This window comes from Azolla caroliniana, unplaced genomic scaffold, assembly GCF_043228905.1.
Source record: "Azolla caroliniana isolate FFs.n. ecotype wild unplaced genomic scaffold, voAzoCaro1.0.p SCAF_1, whole genome shotgun sequence".
Classification (NCBI taxonomy): Eukaryota; Viridiplantae; Streptophyta; class Polypodiopsida; order Salviniales; family Salviniaceae; genus Azolla; species Azolla caroliniana.
The window spans coordinates 5,096,740-5,115,981 of record NW_028230436.1 but is presented as its reverse complement, the minus strand read 5'-3'; the positions used below and the strand labels follow the sequence as shown (position 1 = coordinate 5,115,981).

Here is a 19,242-nt window from a genome sequence, read left to right as displayed (position 1 = left end):
AACATCAACCGCAAATTAAGAAGAAGCTATCAATATCAACACCATGTAAACATCGTGTGACTTAAACTTTTTTAATAGGCAATACTAATATATACACATCATATTCTATATAGAGGTTAACTAACCATGATATCCGAAATGTATTCCCCCAAAATAAAAACTTTTAACTTAATCGAAGAAAAAGTGAACTGTAGATCTTGGGTTGACACAACACCGACAAACATTTGGAAGAACCAATTCACATACATACATACATACATACATACATACATACATATATTCATGTTCTACATTCGAACAAAAAAGGGAAGTATAGATCTTGCGCCACATATATATATTCATGTTCTATATTCGAAGATAAAAGGAAGTGTAGATCTTGGGTTGACACAACACTGACACACATTTGGAAGAACCAATTCACACACTTATTACAATATTTGTGCTTGTTTTCAACCACTTGGGTGGACGAAGGTTGTTATATATTCCAATGTTTTCTATGTAGAGAATGATGTGTACAAACCTATTTTCTATCAATGATGACCAAGAGTAGATACAAGGTTTAGAAGATGGCTTTTAAAGACTGTTTTATGTGCATTAGCATAGAATTTGGCTCTAATCTATGTTGATAGTTGGGATATTGAGCACCTCATCCCACAATATGATGCATACACCAATGCCAGGAAATGTTTCCCAGCATCAATCACTCAATGGAACAACCTTTATTCTCTCAATCACGAGATCCTGAATGTGGTTGTAGATGTGAGTGCATAATGATCTCAATTACAATTGTATTTCCTTCATTGAACAAGAGAGAAATGGTCGTAATTAGGGAGGATGTGGGTTATAACCATTTACTATTAGGGAAATAACAAATGCTAGAAATATAGTATTTGCATCAAGATGATTTTTATTCTTTGCATACGCTGGAGGGCTCAATACATGCACTTAATGCTTGAAAAGACAATGAAGAGAATATTGGAGAATGGTGCATGCCCTTCAACATAATGGAACAAATAGATACAAAAATGTATGCACACAAATACACATACATACATACATACATACATACATACATACACACACACACACACACACACACACACACACACACACACACACACACACACACATATATATATATAGAGAGAGAGATGATTTTAATGTGAAGTTGACTTTATTCGGTGTCACATTGTACATTAGAAGCTCTCAAAGGAACTTCCAAATCTCTCTAGTCTCATAAAGTAAACCTTGTGTGAGCTTGTATTTTCCTATATTCTTTGACAATTTCAACGAGTTTTCATTGTCTAAGACTAAGAAATAAACATTGATACTTTCTCTTTCTCCTTAAGATTTCTTCATTGTGGAATAATGTTGGACGAGCCTTGGGATATATTTGTTGATGTGGCGGATTTTGATGATATGTATTGAGTCCGTTTTGTGATCACACTCGACTCAATGAGACCCTTGTCTTCACTCAACTCTCAATTGTTAATCCACATCTCCTCTTCTCCCTCTCCCTCTCCCTTTTCTTATTGGGTTCGTGCATGTTGTTTCCTTCTTCCAAATCTTCTCATATTTTTTAGGCACTATGATTGAACGTGCAACTCTAATACCACTTATTGAGGAGAACGGGCATAGACCAACCCCGTGTAAACATTCCAATGCAAAGACTCCGAATAGAACCCACATAATTTAGTACGGAGTTTATGCCAAGCGTGAAATTTACGAAAATGGTAAGATTAAGACAAACACTATAGGTATACAAACAACCACAAATGGAAGTGAAGAGAGCGAATGCCCAAATAACACAATATTGAGAGTGGTGAGGGAGGTAGCAAAGCTGTAAATTCTATTTTAACAATTGCAACTTATATATATATATGACAACACAAGAGTTACCTTTCCAATCCTTAAATATTCTTCTTCTACAATCAAAATTGGAGAGTTGGGAGTGTTACATGCCCGATTGGCCGTTTATCATGAATGTCCTATTTTACACAACAAGGTTCACTACCCCACCATGTTTTCTATTCTCGAACTGATCCACCGCCCAACTCTCGGTTACACATTTGGGATCTTGTGGAGATCAAACCGAAAGTCCTAGCACTCGAGAGGATTGTCCGGCCAAAGTGCCCGATGCCACGCTCAAAATTTCAATGTCCATTAGAGAGAACACTTGGTGCAGCATGAGAGGGCCATATCCCAAGGTTTTGATTGACCCATGAGAGAGGCCGAGGGCCCCCACCCAACTCATAATAAAAAGTTAAAAGTTAAAACAGAGAGGCCCGAGGTCTTGGTCTCTCTGATTTTCTCAGACTCATATTTCCCACAAGACTACTATACTAGTGAAAGATGATGATGAAGCTACTTGTGTTGAGTTGTAGTAGTAGCCTTGCCAGGCTCTGCCTCTTCTCTTCTTCCTCTCCTTCCCCTGCTGCCTCCTCCATATTCTCTCGCAACTCTCCTGTTTCCCAGGTGAGGTGCCTCAGTAACAGTAAGAAGGAAGTTCTTAATCCTCCCCCACCTCGTAATCTCACTGGTGAGGATGATGCTCTGCACCCCAACTGCAGCTGCAACAGCAACAGCAACAGCAACAGCAGCGCCACCAGCTACAGAAACTATATTATCCCCACAGTATCAGCCACATTAGAATGCAAGGGCGAGATTGCAGTAATTCTCTCTCCATTTTTATTCTCTTTCCTCTTTCTTCCTCTCACTCACTCACTCACTCACTCTGTCTATGTTAGGATAATTAATTTTTCTGGTGACCTTCTTTTTTACAAAAAAAAAGTGTTATTGAAGGGCATAGAGGCTCCATATCATTTGAATTTAGAACTTATATGTGTATAATGTAACATGTGATGCACACACATTTACACATGCATAAATTGATACATACACATGTATATGTACGTGTATTCATACATATGTGTGTGTATACACAAACATACACTGATGCATACACATGTACACACATCCATTACTTATACGCATATTCATGCAGAGGGCATATCGAAAAATCAATTATTTGAATAAGAACTTATATATATTCTTGTACATATATATGGGTTCAGATATTTATGTACATATATATATATGTGTGTGTGTGTGTGTGTGCATATATGTATGTAATAAAATGAACGGATCTTTCTCTTCTTGTTATCATTATGTTCAAATTATGGAGTAAGATCCTAAAATAAGGAAAGTTGCAATAGGTGCTGAATCTCAAACTGCATTTTGATAAAAGGAGTAAGATTCTGCAGAGATAATTAGTTTTATTTGAAAAAACCCCACTCAATTTAGAAATACTATCAGTTTGCTCATAGAATCAGAATTAAATATCGTGAAAGCATCAGTATTAAGTTCTCTAGGGGCTTCAGTATAATCTTCCTGAGCAGTTGGTGGAAAATGTTGTATAGAAGGTAGCATCCAAACAAGGCGCTAGGCTATTATGGTGCTGCTATTACCAACAATGTTTGGTGGCCAATTACAGTCTTGAAAAAAGAATATGGTTGGATTTTCATCATTGAAGAATTATCTGTATTAATCTTCTTTGGGATAGATATGAACCATTTGAATATTCTTACAAGAGATCATGAAGCTTGAATTCTAATGGTTTTGCATACCAAGAATAGGTTTATGCATTCTAACAGTGATTTCAAAGCAAAAGTGTTGCATGAATTAGAGATATCTCTGTTAAGTCTTTTGGAGAATCAGCTGGATATAAGATAGTTGTTCATGCAGTGATAAAATTGAGATCACAATTTAAATTTAGATATCTAATTTTATTGCATTGCCAAATAGATAGAGACGCTTAAACCTAACTTAAATTTCCAAATCATATGCTGAAACCCCAACGTAAATGCAACAGGTGAATACAGATTTTGATTAAGTTAGAAACAGTAAAATGAAGACATAGTGATTAAAATCTATAGAAAGAAATGGATGCATCAGATGTAAATTTAAGATGAATAATCAAATTGTTTAGATTTAATTGCTGTTCTGATACTTTGGTGCAAGTTAAATGCATATTGTTCCTCTTAAAATGAAATCTTCCCATTTATTGGTTCTGGATTACTGATTTGCCAATATGTTGAATCTGAGACATCTTATGCCAAATTTACATTTTTGTATGATGGACAACCATTAAGACTTGAATTGATAATATTTTTAATGCGACGGAAAATCATTTCGGCTAGAGTAAATATATCAAATGCTTTGATGATGGGTGGTGGATTGAGAAATCAGTTTGACAAGAATTAATGATGCTTTCTTGCTTTGGAAATCCGTCAGTTGAGAAAGATGAGGATTAACATTCTTTCTTTATGAAAGATTATATTCTTGTATTGTAGACGTGGATTAAATTATTTGGTTTTTGTATTTTTGCTATAGTGAATCGAGGTTTTATGGAAATGTACTAAATCTTATTTGCGTGACTGTGTTTTATATGATTTTCTTATGCATTCATCAGATCTTCTTCAGTCTAGAATTATCTATTAACATATGTATGCTTATTCAGTGATCTTGTGCACTCATCTTTTTGACAGCTCTTTGTCAAAATGACCCAAAGAAAAAAGGGCTGAGATCATATAAGTTACATTGAAGTTTTGATGCCTGGTGTTACTTCAAATAATTCCTATTTTAACAGGATGAATTGGTAGAAGCACTAATGAGTTTTGGAGCATCGTCAGTGACCATTACGAATGGGACTATTGCTTCATCAGCTCAGGAGGTGATGCAATGACACATTTCAATCTTTTCGGTTTATTCACTTTGAAACCAGCCGATATCATGGTCAAGAAGTTTTCTCATGTAAATCTGGGTTTATACTTTCCATCCTTTTTTTTGTAAATAATTTGTTATATTACTGCTCCCTCTTTCTCTTCAGGAACTGCCCAAACAATCTGCAAAAATAAGCAAAGACTTGAATGTTTATGGGGTTCTAGGGGAATGAATCTATTATAATGTTTCTGCACTAATCTTGAATCTTCTTTGAGAAACCTAGAATATTTTGTCTATAAGTGGTGTATATATATCTGCAAACTAATGTCTTTGGCATGAAGCAATCTCTTCACTATTTCCTCAAGAGATATGCTAATCTTTATGGTCTGTCCTTTAGAGATTTTGAGGCCTGTGATATGTGACATGAATTCGATTAAGAAAATCATTTTAATAGTACTATGGTTTCCTGTTTCACCCTGACTATTTAGGTTCTTGGTTTTTAGAATTGTTCTTTCACATGTAATATTTAATTATTTTAAATCAGTTTAATTATGATATATTTTTTAAGTTCATTTTGTATCTTAGACTTTTTTAAGTTGCTGGAAAAGAATGTTTATATTTTAATGCATACATTTCTAACAGATTTGAATCTTTCACGTAAAAAGCTATTTGATGTGCATATAGGGAGTTTCAAGTGGCCCAGTGGCATGGAGTGATGAAAAACGAAAATTTTGGGATCAGGTAATATTTCTTTGAATTTACTTGAGTTATATGGATACATACATGCGTTCCCTATCAAGATGCACTTTAATGCCAATAATTTGTACTATTTTCCCTTATGTTCTTTTATTCAAAATCAAATAAAGCTGAGAAGGAGACTTCCATGGATTATTGATAATAAATTTTGTCAATAAAAATGCTTTTCACTATCAAATCAGTATATTGTAGGTATCCAGAAAATATTAAAGCCAAGATCCTCCACCCTGCACGAATCATGAAGATAAGACCTTGTTTTGACGTATCCAATTATGGATTACTAAATTTTGATACGAATTATGAATGTAGAATCTGGATATTACATCATGGGCTATAAGAACTTGTTCGTTTGATATGAATTATGAACTTAGAGATCTGGATATTATGTGATGGGCTATAAGAACTTATTTTATATTGTAAGCAGTGCCTATCAGCACGTTGATAATCATCTGGGTAATCCTGCTAGTCCAATTGCACCACAAACTGCCAGAAAATAGTCAATAGGAAACTTAATTTTTTATCAAGGAAAACTGAGACTTTTATAATAGTGGTGCACACACATAACTAATCACAACATTAATAAGAAAGAAGAGCTGATGGTTTAGAAGAGTAAAAAAATGTGTTTTATATGTGAGGAAGCTTGCCTTCCAAAATGGTAAAGAGGTGGAAAATTGACAAGCCAAGTCATTACTTGCCAAGACAGAACTCACGACTTTGAGGATAAGTTGTGATCTCTTCCTACTCTCAACACATCTAAAAACAGAACAAAAATATGTAAAACCTGAAGCCTATTAAATTCCCATCTCAAGGGAACTCAAGAAACTTGCCACTCAATGTACAACAATGACGTTTATGCAAATTATTAGTGATATTAAAGTAGCCTTTTAGTTTTATTGTTTCTTTCTCTCCACACAATGACTGCACTCATGGACAATGTATTTTTATGTTGCTGTAGAGTAAGTTGACTGCATTATTTCCAGCTGAACAAGATGCGGAGGAGAGTCTTTCTTTTGCATTCGAATCAATAGGGCTAAAGGAAATTCCTCCTTATGAGATTGAAGCTGTTAAGCATCAAGATTGGGAACAAGAAGTAAAAGTATATGATGTTATTCTTATTTCTTCTTAAATTGTATTGCTCTTAACTTCACTGCCTTATACACCCTAATCGTTTCAGTTTCAGTTAAAAATTCTTTATTCTTTAGTAGTGTACACATGATTTAGAAAGTGAGAAAGATTTGGGACATTTATGTACAACTATTTAGACTGTTGCATTAGTCTTTCCTTTCTTTCTAGAAACAATCACTATATTACTGTAAGTTATAATATCCATGTAAAAATAGAAACTGATAGTGAGCCATATTTCTATCAAGTAGTACCTTGCAGCTGATCCATGAACTTTATAGATCTAATTTGAGGATATCAGAAGCTATATAGGAATGATGGTAATGCATCTATACTCATATAATGTAGCTGAAACCATTCATACATTTGAACATATCCAATGCTATGTCTCTTTGTGTTTGTTGCTGTAAGTTTTTGTACATTTTTTTTCAGATGGTCAATGCTACCACAATTATTTTTTTTGCACATTTTGCCTTGAATTTGCTGTGTAGCTTATAACAACTGCCTTATATATGTATCTACCATTCATGTACGAAGAAGATTGAATAGGATGGTTATTTAGTTCGGCATTGTTTTTATATCTTCAGGATCTGTTTCAACCATCAAAGATCTCAGAAAACTTATGGATTGTGCCCAAGTGGAGCACTGTACCGGTAATGAAAATTTTTTCTTTTACATTTTGGAGAACATAATGAACTTGGGTTCGTCATTGTGCTGATTTATTTATTAATTCATGTTATTTGATAGGATCCTTCAGCCACCAATGTGATTCTGGATCCTGGGCTTGCTTTTGGTACTGGTGATCATCCAACTACTCAGTTATGTCTTCGGTGGTTGAAACAAATTGTAAAGGGGGGGGAAAATGTTTTGGATTATGGGATTGGCTCTGGGATTCTGGCCATTTCAGCACTGAAGGTGAAAAACTAGAATTTTTTATAGACTCAAATGTTAATTTCTTTTGTTCTTTTTTCTAGATTCACTATGATTTGTTTTTTCATTCTTTTTATTTTATTTTGTAGCTAGGGGCTAGCCATGCGGTAGGTGTAGACATTGATCCGATTGCAGTTACATCTGCAAAACAGAATGCTTTACTCAATGGTTTTGGGTCAGAGTCCCTTGAAGTTGTTCTTGCTCCCAGTAGTAGCGATAATGATGAGATATCCATTAGTGATGGAGCATATGACATTGTGATTGCAAATCTTCTCCTTAATCCCGTGTTGCAGCTCTCTTGTAATCTTTTGAGATACATCAGACCAGGTGGATGCCTTGGTCTTTCTGGAATTCTAGAAAGTCAGGTATTGTAATTTGCATGCCTTCAATTTGATTGATTATATATGTATCGTATCATGTATGCATGCATGTATATATGATTCTTGTATGTCTATATATTTATGTGTGTTTATATAATTCTAATGTATGCTGGGATCTATTTCAGGTAGATCAAGTTTTAGAGGCCTATGCTCCATATCTAGAAAACGTCTCGGTACAATCACAAGATGGTTGGGCATGTGTCAATGGGATAAAAAGTGTCTCCCACCCATAATTTCAATGATCTTATTTATTGGTATCATGATGAAATTCGTTGAAGGGTATGGTTTATGACATTCTATACAAAACATAACTGAGGACAATGAGAAGCCTTTTAAGTTCTCACACGTCACAAAACATCATGATCAACGCATTAAAAAGCCTATGGGAAATGTAATAGGTTGTAATTCTGGGGTTGTACTTTTCAGCCTTCTGGAATGTAATATACAAGCTGATAATCTAATGAATTTTACAATGTTTGTACTGGATTGAGGCTAGCCACTGTTGGCTGATCATCATGCAATGTGGATATCTATCAGCATAATTATGGCATTTGACCAGCCTTTGGCAGAAATTGTATTTAGGCATACAATGACAGTATGATATTAATAACTATTTTCTTTTCAGGACGTGAAAAGGTTGTAGAAATTGGCCCTTGATAAATGTGACAAAATCTGTCCAGGTATCGGGCAATTTCCCCAAAGTTCAGAGCCCACGCCACCAGGCGGCGGCCTTACCCCCAAGTTCTCGGCCGACACATGCAATCTTCGTATTATCTAGCATGGGATAGAGCTCAAAATGAGTCTCCCATCAGCCCAACCACGTGCAGATTGCTTTTTCGATTCTTTCCTTTTTTTTCTCCCGTAAATGGCTTTACGAAAAATGATGGTTCACCCTGACGCTCATCGGGTCTATTAGTGTCACGTTGTAAGTTAATGACATGTGCCTTGAGAGCACTTTGAGATTATTGAAGATCGGACATCTGATGCGCAGTTGAACTAGATCATGCAATCAAAATTGCTGGTTGACAACAACAGATGGCAGACATATATTACTCTTACAAGACACTAAAAGCTTATAATACATAGGTAAACCGTAACCTCAGTCTAGGACATGCTCTACCACATTTAAATGAAAATTCATTTATTATTATACTCAATAATTAAATGGCATGATGTGTAGCCACACGTTTGGTGTGCCTTGTGTGTTGAGAGGACTGTTTATAATGGTAATAAGGGGTGGGATTTAGCATACCATTTGCTAGCTATTAAACACTCACATTTTTTATATGGCGATCTTAACCAATGCCATGCATGCATGCATGTTTGCTCCAAAAAGGTCCTAGTGGTAGTAGAGCTGTTACCCCATCCATGCATTGACAAATTTGCGTGAGGATGACAAGTTGTGGCTCCCGTCAAGCTGACCTCTCATTGAGTAGTTGGATTTGCCTAGGCATTGTTTGGTTTTGACTAAGCTAAGCAATGGAGTGTCTTGCTGTACTCAATGACAAGTTGTGCCTTCGTCAAGTTGATCCCTCATTGAGTAGTTGGATTATTCAATTAACAAGCAATGGAGTGTCTTGCTATCCTCAATGGAAGAGTTGTAGTGTGAAAGGTCCCATTAGAGATCAAGATATTGATTTAGGTGAAAATAAGGTGTGATAAATACAACTACATTACTATAAAAAACAATTCAATGTTCATTCAAGTGGATCAAGCATATGATGACCCAATACCAACCATACATTCTGGTGAAGTAAGTGATTATCCTTTAAATGGAAATTGTGTAGATCTCTTCGTGAAGGCCCATAAACTTGAGTGAATTAAGGATCTATAGTGGATTGCTCAAGTGTGGGAATACTAGCAAGAAGTGTCAAACAAGTTAGATTATACACGAGTTCAATCAACCAATTGATGGAAGAGTTTAAGCAACTAAATGATGTGGGAGTTCATACGTAGAAGTTTGTTCTATTAAAGATGAAATAAAATTCAAATTGAATCGGATGATGAAATTGATATGGGTAAAGTGTTCGAGGGGGTGTGTTGGTGTGAGCAAGCGCCAACTACCCTCTGCCACAATGGAAAATGGAAAGAGTGAGGCATTGAATATGATAGATGGGTTAAACATTGGTAGGAATAATCAAATCAAAGTGTGTATTTGTAGGTTAGTTTTCAAGAGCATATAATCTATGATATAATCATGCCTTGGTCCATAGCTAATACAAGAATGGATCTCAGTTGTCTTCATTGAGTAATATGTGTCAAGTATTGTTTGTGCGCTTTCTTGTTTTTGTACAACACTCGACATGCACTTCAAAGTTTCCAAAGGAAATAGATTGAGGATGTCTAGAAGATGTTTTAAAGAACAAAACTTAACCGTGAGATCGAGGAAACAAGCTTTTACTTTTCTTTTTGTTTTACCAATTTCATGAGGTTGTTGACACACTTCTTTAGTATTTACCTTCAAAAGTTAGTAAAATGATCTCCAAAAGTTTATAAAAGTAGAGGTGTTTTCAAGTGATGTTTGAAAAAACCGAGGTTTGTTTCGGTATTATGTGGTTGGTCAGTTAGTTGGGGGAAGGGCTATTTCTCGTGTTTTACCCTAGATTTGTGTTTATGAGTGTCATGATGGTGAGTGAAATATGAAATATGAGTAGGACGAAAGAAACGTTGTTGCGCAGAGATGAGAGAGCGGGAGTGGGCAGGACATCTAGATGACGAAATGATTGACGTTGACCAATGACAAGTTAACATTGATATTGGAGAATGAGGTATATAACGAAAGTAGTTTAAAGAAGCTTTTGTTCTAAGAGGGCTTTGCTTGGGACCAAGGCAAGAATGTGATGGGTGTCATGCCTGTCAAAGGCCATTTTGCCTGTCAAAAACATACACATAATAAAAATGCCCATCAAGTGACATATAAAGTTTAAATTTCCATTTTTCATGTGAAAGGCCCCTACAAATTATGCATGTGAAATGACATGCTAAAATTCATTTTCCCATGTCATATACATATGTCACTTATTATAGATACTATAAAGTGTGTATAATAATATATTTAAATTTTATACTATATGTTTTTTTTGTTTTCTGTAACACGCTTAAAATAATATGATCATCGTGTAATAATGATATATGTACATATATTCTCAAATATTTATTCTTTACTAAATAATTCTAGTTGTAATTTGATTGAAATTTTAAACAATAACCTTTATTAAAAATACTTTAAGAGTGTAAACTCTAGGTTTGATTTTAATGTTTTAAGTTAAAATGAAATATTTTACCAACCCTTTTTTTTCCCAAATTTGTTTTTTTCATACTTATGAGTTAAAACATTAACACGGTATTTATTTGATATATTTTATGATATTTGTGAGGCATTTATGTTTATTTGTGCATTACTTTCTATAGTAATGAAATGTATAACAATGAAGCATCGTATAGAGCTTTTCATTATTATTAAAATTTGTATGTCAAATGACATGTTAGTTTTTGTACTCTCTCATGTCATATATGACATAGATCTTTAAAAAATGCCCGTCAAAAAACTTTAATACTAACCCATCAAATTCAGGCTCTTGTTTGGGATACATATGGCCGCCCAGAGTCCAGACCATAGTTTTGGTGAAGGGCGGGGCAGGGCAGGGCAGGGCCGGACAGGACAAAAGAAAGCCCAAACAATGTTCAGTCTTTAGATGATTTGAGCGATCGTAGCGAGAAGAGTTACATATATGTACATATTGTGAATGATTGATTGGCTTTTTTGCTCTAAGATCCCTGGGTTGTCGTCCCTCTTGACTCATTGCTGCCGGTCAACAGCCTCCATTTGTATCTCTTTCCTCCTCCGACGACGAAAATGAAGGCAGCCATGCCCGACAGTTGTAACAGTTACAATGTCCGTGGCAAGCTATGGACAGGTATGCCCATCCTCTCTCGATTCTCGCTTTCTTCTTCATTTCTACCATGTTGAGCTTATTGCTTTTCAATCATGAAGATATATGATGGCCTCCATGCCAAGGTCTCGAGAAAAAAAGTAGCACATGAAGTGTAATATACAAGTTTCAGTTACTGTAACCTTTCAAACTAAGTTAGCAGTGCCAATTCTACTTGAATGTCTATCATTAGCTCATTTATGGAAAGTCTTAGAGATGGTTTTGCCCATTTCTTCTTTGAATAGGAAACAAGTGTAGCAATCAAAGAATGTTATTTGAAAACTAATGCAAGGTCACATGGAACACTGGGAAAACGTTTTGTTAAACTCTTTTTCTATCTTATCAGTTGGACCCAAATATATTTTGCATGAGCATGTTGGAGGTGGTTCATATGGGGATGTTTGTCGAGCCACAGACTTGGAAATGAACCAGATAGTAGCATTGAAGGTATTCTTATCCCTTCTTTTCTAAAAACCCTCTAAGTGAATCCAGTTTACTAAATTTGGTTGGATTTTTTTTGGCTTTAGAGAGTTCCAGATGTATTATGTTGCCCCTTGTTGGCTAAACGTGTTCTTCGGGAGGTTTGCATTATGCGTCGCCTGTCTCATCAACATATAATTTCCTGTAAGTTTATCAAGAAGTATGCAAAATCCTGGGAAAAAATATTCATTTTGACTGTGGTTGATTCAAAAGCTCAATGGGTTCCTTTACAAGAGTTGGAATGCTGATTCCATAACAAAGATTTAGTACAAATAAAAGCTGAAAGGCTTGTGACATGAATGAGCATGAAACTCAGACATGACAAAACTTGTAATGATACACTCTTCTATTCCAAGAATTTTTTCCCCTATACTTAAGATTTACTTAGAAATCCAAGAATCACTTAATTTGGTCGTAACGTATGACAGGAATAGAAGTTTAACTTCCAGTTTTTTTCTGCCCTGATTTGACAGTAACAGATGTTTTTGTCTATCCATCATCTGATATCGAAGGTGGGCTTGATCTTTATATTGCAACAGAATTTGCTGATGGGTAATATGCAAATGAATGTGCCATGTCATTTTGTTATACAATTCTGACCTGCTATGTATAAAAAGAACACATTTATGCAAATGCCAACGATAATTTCCTTCCATTGATCAATCTCAATCCTGCACTCCAGCAGAAAATGAAATAATTTTCTACATTTGGAATTTTGATTGGGGAATTTAAATGCATCAGTAACATTCTTATTAGGACATTATCTGGTAATGTATATCTCTACATAACATACGTATTGTATTGATTTACAGTCATCCTTCAAATTTCTTAATGTGTATATACTTTAACAATACATGTAATGATTTTACCAGTGCCTTTTTATGTAAACAGTTATGGAAACTTTTCAGGGGTGACTTGTATCATTTAAAAGAACCACTGTCCAGCAGTGATGTAAAAGTGTTAATGTGGCAGCTGCTTTCTGGGCTTAAATATCTACATTCATGTCATGTTTGGCACAGGTACTGTTCTTCAGTTCACTTGTATCTTAATTTCTGTTTTTGTTTGAGGTTTGATTTGTTTTTGGCTTAAAAACTATCTAGCTCAGTTCATAAATCTATGCTAAAAGTTATGGTTATTTTCCAGAGATATCAAATCAGAAAATATTCTTCTGACATCTAGGATGCATGCCAAGATTTGTGATTTTGGGTTGTCAAGATCAGCAGAAGAGGTAATCCATTGTGGCAATTAGTTATGATTTACCTGCATGCGGCACAAGTTCATGTAACTATTTGGAACCTGGTATTGTTTCCAGGCTGCTTCTGGTCTTGAGCTTGGGAAAATTTCCACTGGCACTGCTGGGAAAAAATTTATAAGGAAAACATTAACAAGACAATACACTAAAATGGTATGGTAGTTTTTACTGCCTTCAATTCTCATTGGTCAAATAAAGAGATAGTTTTAAAAACAAATATTTTTGTGATAGATTTTCTGACAATATTGGTTGGCATTTCCTATCATATAAGTATTTATATTCTTTTTCCATTATTTTTGGCGGTAATGAGTGTAATGAGTACACACAGAAGAATACATGTTTAATATTTATGTGCAAGGAAACATGGTCTTCAACTACAGCAGATTCAAAGGTTGATCCATACAATGAGAAGCCATACATGTTTAATATTTATCTGGACTATTGATCTAGTTCTAGACAATGAGAAGCCATACAAAGGTTGAGCCAAAGAGCTTCAAAGAATATCTGTGAATCACTAGCGAAGGAGTGTGCAACCCAGATGGAATAAAATAGATCCATATTGTTGTGCTTTATTTACACGCATGTGATACTACGCTGTCGGTGTTAATTTAACCATTACACTTTAGAGACATGACCTCATGATCTATTTCGTAACATCTGTGAATTATGAAAACTACTGGATTTTCTTCATCACCGATCGTCCCTCACGCAATCAACTGCCCAGCCTCTATGCTTCATGAATCTACTGTCTGAACAACTATTTTAAGTCCTTGCAATAAGAATAAAGATAATGGAATAGTCAGGGAGGGAGAACCATCATTTCTGTGAGCACAATTTTCTTCCTGGGATTGGATTCATTTGTTTCAGCTCTTTTTGGTCCTTAAAGACAGGAAAGAAATGTTATACAGAGGTGTTTCAGGAGACTTAATATGTCTATGGATTGCCAGGAATGCTGCAACCTTGAAGATCATTGTGAGCATCAGGAGAATTGGAACTATCACTACCCACCAAAGCCACGACACTCCTTGCACCAGAGAAAGCTTGCCACCACTAGCCCCTTTGATACCCTGGAAACCCCACCTACAGCAAGCAGACAAGCCCCCAGCGGGCCCCACCCGCAGAAGCGATGCTTCTGTTTTAGCTAGCTTGAACTCTTCGGCAACCAGTGTCTGCGGTGACAGTCAAAAAACCAAATTGAAGGGCCTAACAAGCAACTTTATTGGGGACACTGCTGACAATGTATTGCAGTTACACACCTGAAAACAAGTAATATTTGCAAACCCCTAGGCTACGCAGGAAGTAAGATAGTGAACTCAACTGTGTGTCTAGTAGATGGAATACAAAGGTTGTTTCCAAACCCTGTTCTCAAAAATAGGAGAGAGCAGCCACATGGCTGAGCTGGGAATACAAAGGTTGTTTCCAAACCCTGTTCTCAAAATAGGAGAGAGCAGCCACATGGCTGAACTGGGAATACAAAGGTTGTTTCCAAACCCTGTTCTCAAAATAGGAGAGAGCAGCCACATGGCTGAGCTCCAATAATATTTGGTCCGCACTCCAAGAGAACGAGGTGACGCTGCCACTCAATTGACAATTCTGTCTCATATTGTGTCTCCACACACAGTTAAATCAGTCGGCATCTCCACCATCACCAGAGACATGTCCACTGATTTGGTGTTCACAAACCCCACTACCAGGCCCCTGGTGCTTCATGAGCACTTACCGATGCTAAACCTCCATATCAAGGCGCTTGATATCCTGGAGGCAATATTTGTGGGTGGTTAGGTGTTAATGTACTGTTGGATTTGACTCATATCTATGATGATTTCTAACTTGGATCTCATATGAATATTCATAATGTTTTTTGCTTTGATATTGTAAATTAAATTCTTATTGACTGTTCTTAATATTTGAGGTATGAATGAATGACCAACTCTTTATGATGGATTGTTTACTGGTTGGTAAATACAGGTTGTTACACCATGTTATCGTGCACCGGAGGTGATTATGTCTAGAGGGGAGTATGATTCTACAATTGATATGTGAGTAAGTTTTCTGAATTGATTCACAATAAAATGAACATTTTGCCATAATGCCAAATACTGAGATATCTAATTATGTTGTTTATTTTGGAAACGGCACGTAAATCTCAATGCATCAGATGGTCATTGGGTTGTATTTTCTGGGTAGGTTAAATTCCAGATTTAAATACAACATTTGAATATTCAGTATTGAGTGAATATCATATTTTCCTACATGTAGGAGCTACTGATCAGGAGTGTGAATCAACAATTCAGGGGGCCCCTAGCTAATCCCTTATTTGGTGTTCGGTAATGTCCTTTGACCTTCTTCAGTAAGATGCACACATAGTCTGCTTAATGATTATGAGGGTGAAATTTGTGCTTCAGTGGAGAGCCTGTTACACCAGATGCTGGAGAAAAATATGCCAAGGATAGTCACACACCTTTAGCAGAGCAGGTTATGACACTCACATCTGTTTGGCCTATTTTTTGTGACACTTGTGGAGGAAGGGTTTGTTATGACCTTTCCTAATATGTGCTCTCTGTTGCAGCTTAATGTCATCTTCAATGTAATTGGAACTCCTTGTTGGAAGGATATTCAGAGTATACCGAGCGAAACGTGGCGTGAATACTTAAAGGAATTGCCTGGACGAGTATAACATTTTCCCAAAGTGACATTGTTTATTCCTTTTTTTGCAATAATCATGAAGTTTATATGTTAGTTTTTCAACATCCGTATCTACTTGTTGAAGGCAATATCAGTAAGGGCAATGTGTATTAATGAAACAAGAAAATATATGCTAAAGCACAATGTGATAGCACTACTTTTAGACAACCTACAAGAGACTGAAGATGACCTTAGAACAATGTGATAGCATTCATGAGGCTGCCTTGAGCTTCTAGTAGTATATAAATATAATGGTATAGTGGTAAAGTTTGTGCTTTGCAACATTGGCGTTATGGGAATTCAGTCTTGCTGGATCTTACATTTGTTACAACAAGTCTTCATAATTTTAATTGAGTTCATGCACGATAACGATCTGCTCCCTAAAAGAATAACTTTGCAACATGGATGTTGTCCTATTTTCCACAATACAAGGATTGAAAACTATAGTATTGACAGTTAATAACTACAGTTGCAATCTTTGTCAGGTTCCGTAGGATATTATGGTCTTTTAGAGTCATCAACATATCTTTCTTTCTTTATGAAAATGCTAACATTAAAGATTTTTCATTGCTTCTAGAATTAAGGTGTCATCCCCTTTATTCTTGTCGTATTAATATATTTGGGTTTGCTAGGCAGGAAACCTGGCAAAGGGTATGGCCAGTCTTGTAGAGGATGACGCAATTGATCTTCTCTTGCGAATGCTTGCTTTTGACCCTGCACGCCGGTGTACCGCAGAGGAGGCTTTAATGCATGTATATGTAAGTAATGCTGTCAAATGTTTACTTGCAAAACTACGTTTTAATATTCTACTTGGGTACAAAACAAAATTCTTTAATACAACTATGTCGTAAGTGGGCATATGAAGACTTTGGGCTTAGTAGAGTTGAAGTGGTATATGTAACTACATGACTAGCTCCATCAACAACTGATAATGGGATGCAGGATAGAGTTATTGGATCAAACAATTCTCATACCATAGCACTGCTCTCTATGATGTTTCTGGGTCTCTATATCCTCGTTGTGGGTCTTGGTCTCTATGGTCTGGGTGTAGTCTCGGTGCCCACAAACCTAGTACTCTTGATCTGAAGGTTTCTGTGCGGCTCGAGTGTGACCTCTTGTTATGGTATGGGATGTCAAGAGTGTGGTGCACCCTTGAAACAGTGCATTATGCCCCAACAAAGTTTGCATATCCTCTCCACTCGAGGCATATGTGTCACGTGCCCCTTTATATCGAGCTGGTGGAAGGTTACCTGAAATTGGCAAATCATAACACAATCTTTGCTGTGGCATGTATGCTTCTCAATATCTTGAGTAGCATGAATGCATCCTAATGTATATACTCTACATAAATCCTTCCTGCGTTATACTCATGAATAGTCCACAATAATATGCCATTTTACAGGCTTCTGAAAGTATGCCTGATGACATGGTCTCTATAGTTCTCGTAGTGCTGCATATGTGCATGTCAATCTCAACCTGGCTGTGTACACCACGGAAAAATCTTCTAGAGATATAGACAGTTTAGTTGGTAGGTTGACTGTTATGGAAACAAGCTGTCAATTGTGCTACAAAAGAATGGTTGACGGTCTGTTGGAGAGTCGGTAAATTTAAAGCAACGTTATTCCTGTAAAGTTGATAGAACTTAAAATAACAAAAAGACTATGTTGGTAAGTTTCCTTGTTGCTTTAAGAGGTTAACTTACTTGCTGCTTCAGTTTAAGGGTATAAAAAAATCAAGTGATGTGAAGCAAAGTTTGTCGGACAATCCTATTGCAGCTCTTACAAATGGCTCTCTTTGGAAAATAAAAGATCCATCCATAGCCCTAGAACTGCTTGAGGTGAAAAACTTGTCTTTTCTTTCAACTATTATTTTGTTTCTCGTCAACTACTAAGCATATGCCATACACTTAATGGATTCCATTCACAACAGAGGGAACTGGATGCCTCTGAAAGAGATCAAGATGGAGGTAGAAACAAGCTGGTCATGTTGCTGGATAGTGAAATTCGAGAACAAAAAGAGCAAAACGATTTTAAGCGTTCTGTTTTATACTCTATTACAGCACAGAAGCATCAATTACTCAGAAGGGACGTCCCAAATTCTGAGATTGGGGCACAAATACTCAATCCTAATACAGACCAAAGACCAGCATCATCGACATCATCCCAACAAGAAGAAAGCTCTTCTTATAAGTCAAGGAATAAGAAAATTTTCTTACTTCAGGAACCGCCACATGTGGATGTTGTGTCCAAGCTCTCCAATGAAGCCATCTCCTCTGGTACTAACCATACATCCCAGGATCAAGCTATAGGTACATCAACCAAGAGAGAACTTAGAAGAGACATTCCAAAGGTTGATAGTATTGGATTCTCGAAGCTACATGTAGTTGATATTAATGATCGTTGTAGAAATGACACAAAGTCATCGCAATTTCCATCTTTTCCTCGGAGATCTCCTCGAATCCGATATGACCGACCAGGGTTACCTCTTGCTAAGAGAACACGTCGACCGTCTTGATGAGTTGTGAGGATGTAACTCAAAATGTGTTGTAATCATATGAACCTATATTTAAATCGGTGGTAGTTTTCTATGGAATCTAATAGTTTGAACGGTCGACAAATGGATGGCTAATTGTACGAATTTGGCATCAGCTAGTTGAAACTTTTCTAATTCTCTTAGACTGTGCTACAGACTTCAAAAAATTGAAATTAAAATGTCCTTTGAAATTTCTTAGACAAACTTGATTCTTCACTTAACACTAATGTTAAGCTATATGTCTAGGATAACTTTCTGATAATTAATCTGGTTTTGAATTTAGCTTTCACTGCTCTAAGGTGCATAGGTAGAAGCTGATCACCTAAACTCGTTTTTTGTTAGGGAATATTGTAGTGAACTTTTTAGCCGTAAATATAGTATATGCTAGATGCCGTAGAGTTGTTTAGGACCTAGGTGATACATTACATTTCTGAGAGGATGCTATATATGT

The 19,242-nt window shown here is 36.2% G+C and overlaps 2 protein-coding genes across 8 annotated transcripts; both read left to right on the top strand.

Moving 5' to 3' along the window:
* Window positions 1-2,329: 2,329 nt before the first annotated feature.
* Window positions 2,330-8,394, top strand: LOC147868543 (ribosomal protein L11 methyltransferase-like protein). 2 transcript variants are annotated; one of them, XM_087320604.1, is made up of 8 exons: window positions 2,330-2,670; window positions 4,649-4,732; window positions 5,407-5,463; window positions 6,434-6,574; window positions 7,188-7,253; window positions 7,348-7,515; window positions 7,620-7,895; window positions 8,036-8,394. In XM_087320604.1, the coding sequence occupies exons 1-8, from the start codon at window positions 2,353-2,355 to the stop codon at window positions 8,141-8,143; spliced, it is 1,218 nt and encodes a 405-aa protein (XP_087176730.1). In that variant the 5' UTR covers window positions 2,330-2,352; the 3' UTR covers window positions 8,144-8,394. The 2 variants fall into 2 exon arrangements, with proteins under 2 accessions (XP_087176730.1, XP_087176737.1); XM_087320611.1 differs by lacking the exon at window positions 6,434-6,574.
* Window positions 8,395-11,650: 3,256 nt separating this feature from the next.
* On the top strand, window positions 11,651-18,978 carry LOC147868542 (mitogen-activated protein kinase HOG1-like). 6 transcript variants are annotated; one of them, XM_087320593.1, is made up of 15 exons: window positions 11,651-11,827; window positions 12,189-12,289; window positions 12,370-12,466; window positions 12,796-12,874; window positions 13,231-13,341; window positions 13,466-13,550; window positions 13,635-13,727; window positions 15,543-15,613; window positions 15,733-15,757; window positions 15,834-15,901; window positions 15,980-16,049; window positions 16,144-16,245; window positions 16,892-17,017; window positions 18,035-18,096; window positions 18,189-18,283. In XM_087320593.1, the coding sequence occupies exons 1-14, from the start codon at window positions 11,767-11,769 to the stop codon at window positions 18,062-18,064; spliced, it is 1,119 nt and encodes a 372-aa protein (XP_087176719.1). In that variant the 5' UTR covers window positions 11,651-11,766; the 3' UTR covers window positions 18,065-18,096; window positions 18,189-18,283. The 6 variants fall into 6 exon arrangements, with proteins under 6 accessions (XP_087176719.1, XP_087176689.1, XP_087176712.1 ...); XM_087320563.1 differs by having other exon boundaries at window positions 11,654-11,827; window positions 12,802-12,874; window positions 17,974-18,096; window positions 18,189-18,978; XM_087320586.1 differs by having other exon boundaries at window positions 11,654-11,827; window positions 12,796-12,834; window positions 13,214-13,341; window positions 17,974-18,096; window positions 18,189-18,978.
* The last annotated feature ends 264 nt before the right edge of the window (window positions 18,979-19,242 follow it).

Coding starts and splice junctions, on each gene's coding strand:
- LOC147868543 (XM_087320604.1), top strand. CDS start 2,353: ATGATGATGAAGCTACTTGTGTTGAGTTGTAGTAGTAGCCTTGCCAGG. Junction 2,671..4,648: donor AATGCAAGGGCGAGATTGCA/GTAATTCTCTCT, acceptor CTATTTTAACAG/GATGAATTGGTAGAAGCACT. Junction 7,516..7,619: donor TGGCCATTTCAGCACTGAAG/GTGAAAAACTAG, acceptor TTTATTTTGTAG/CTAGGGGCTAGCCATGCGGT.
- LOC147868542 (XM_087320554.1), top strand. CDS start 11,767: ATGAAGGCAGCCATGCCCGACAGTTGTAACAGTTACAATGTCCGTGGC. Junction 11,828..12,188: donor CCGTGGCAAGCTATGGACAG/GTATGCCCATCC, acceptor CTATCTTATCAG/TTGGACCCAAATATATTTTG. Junction 12,875..13,230: donor GCAACAGAATTTGCTGATGG/GTAATATGCAAA, acceptor GAAACTTTTCAG/GGGTGACTTGTATCATTTAA.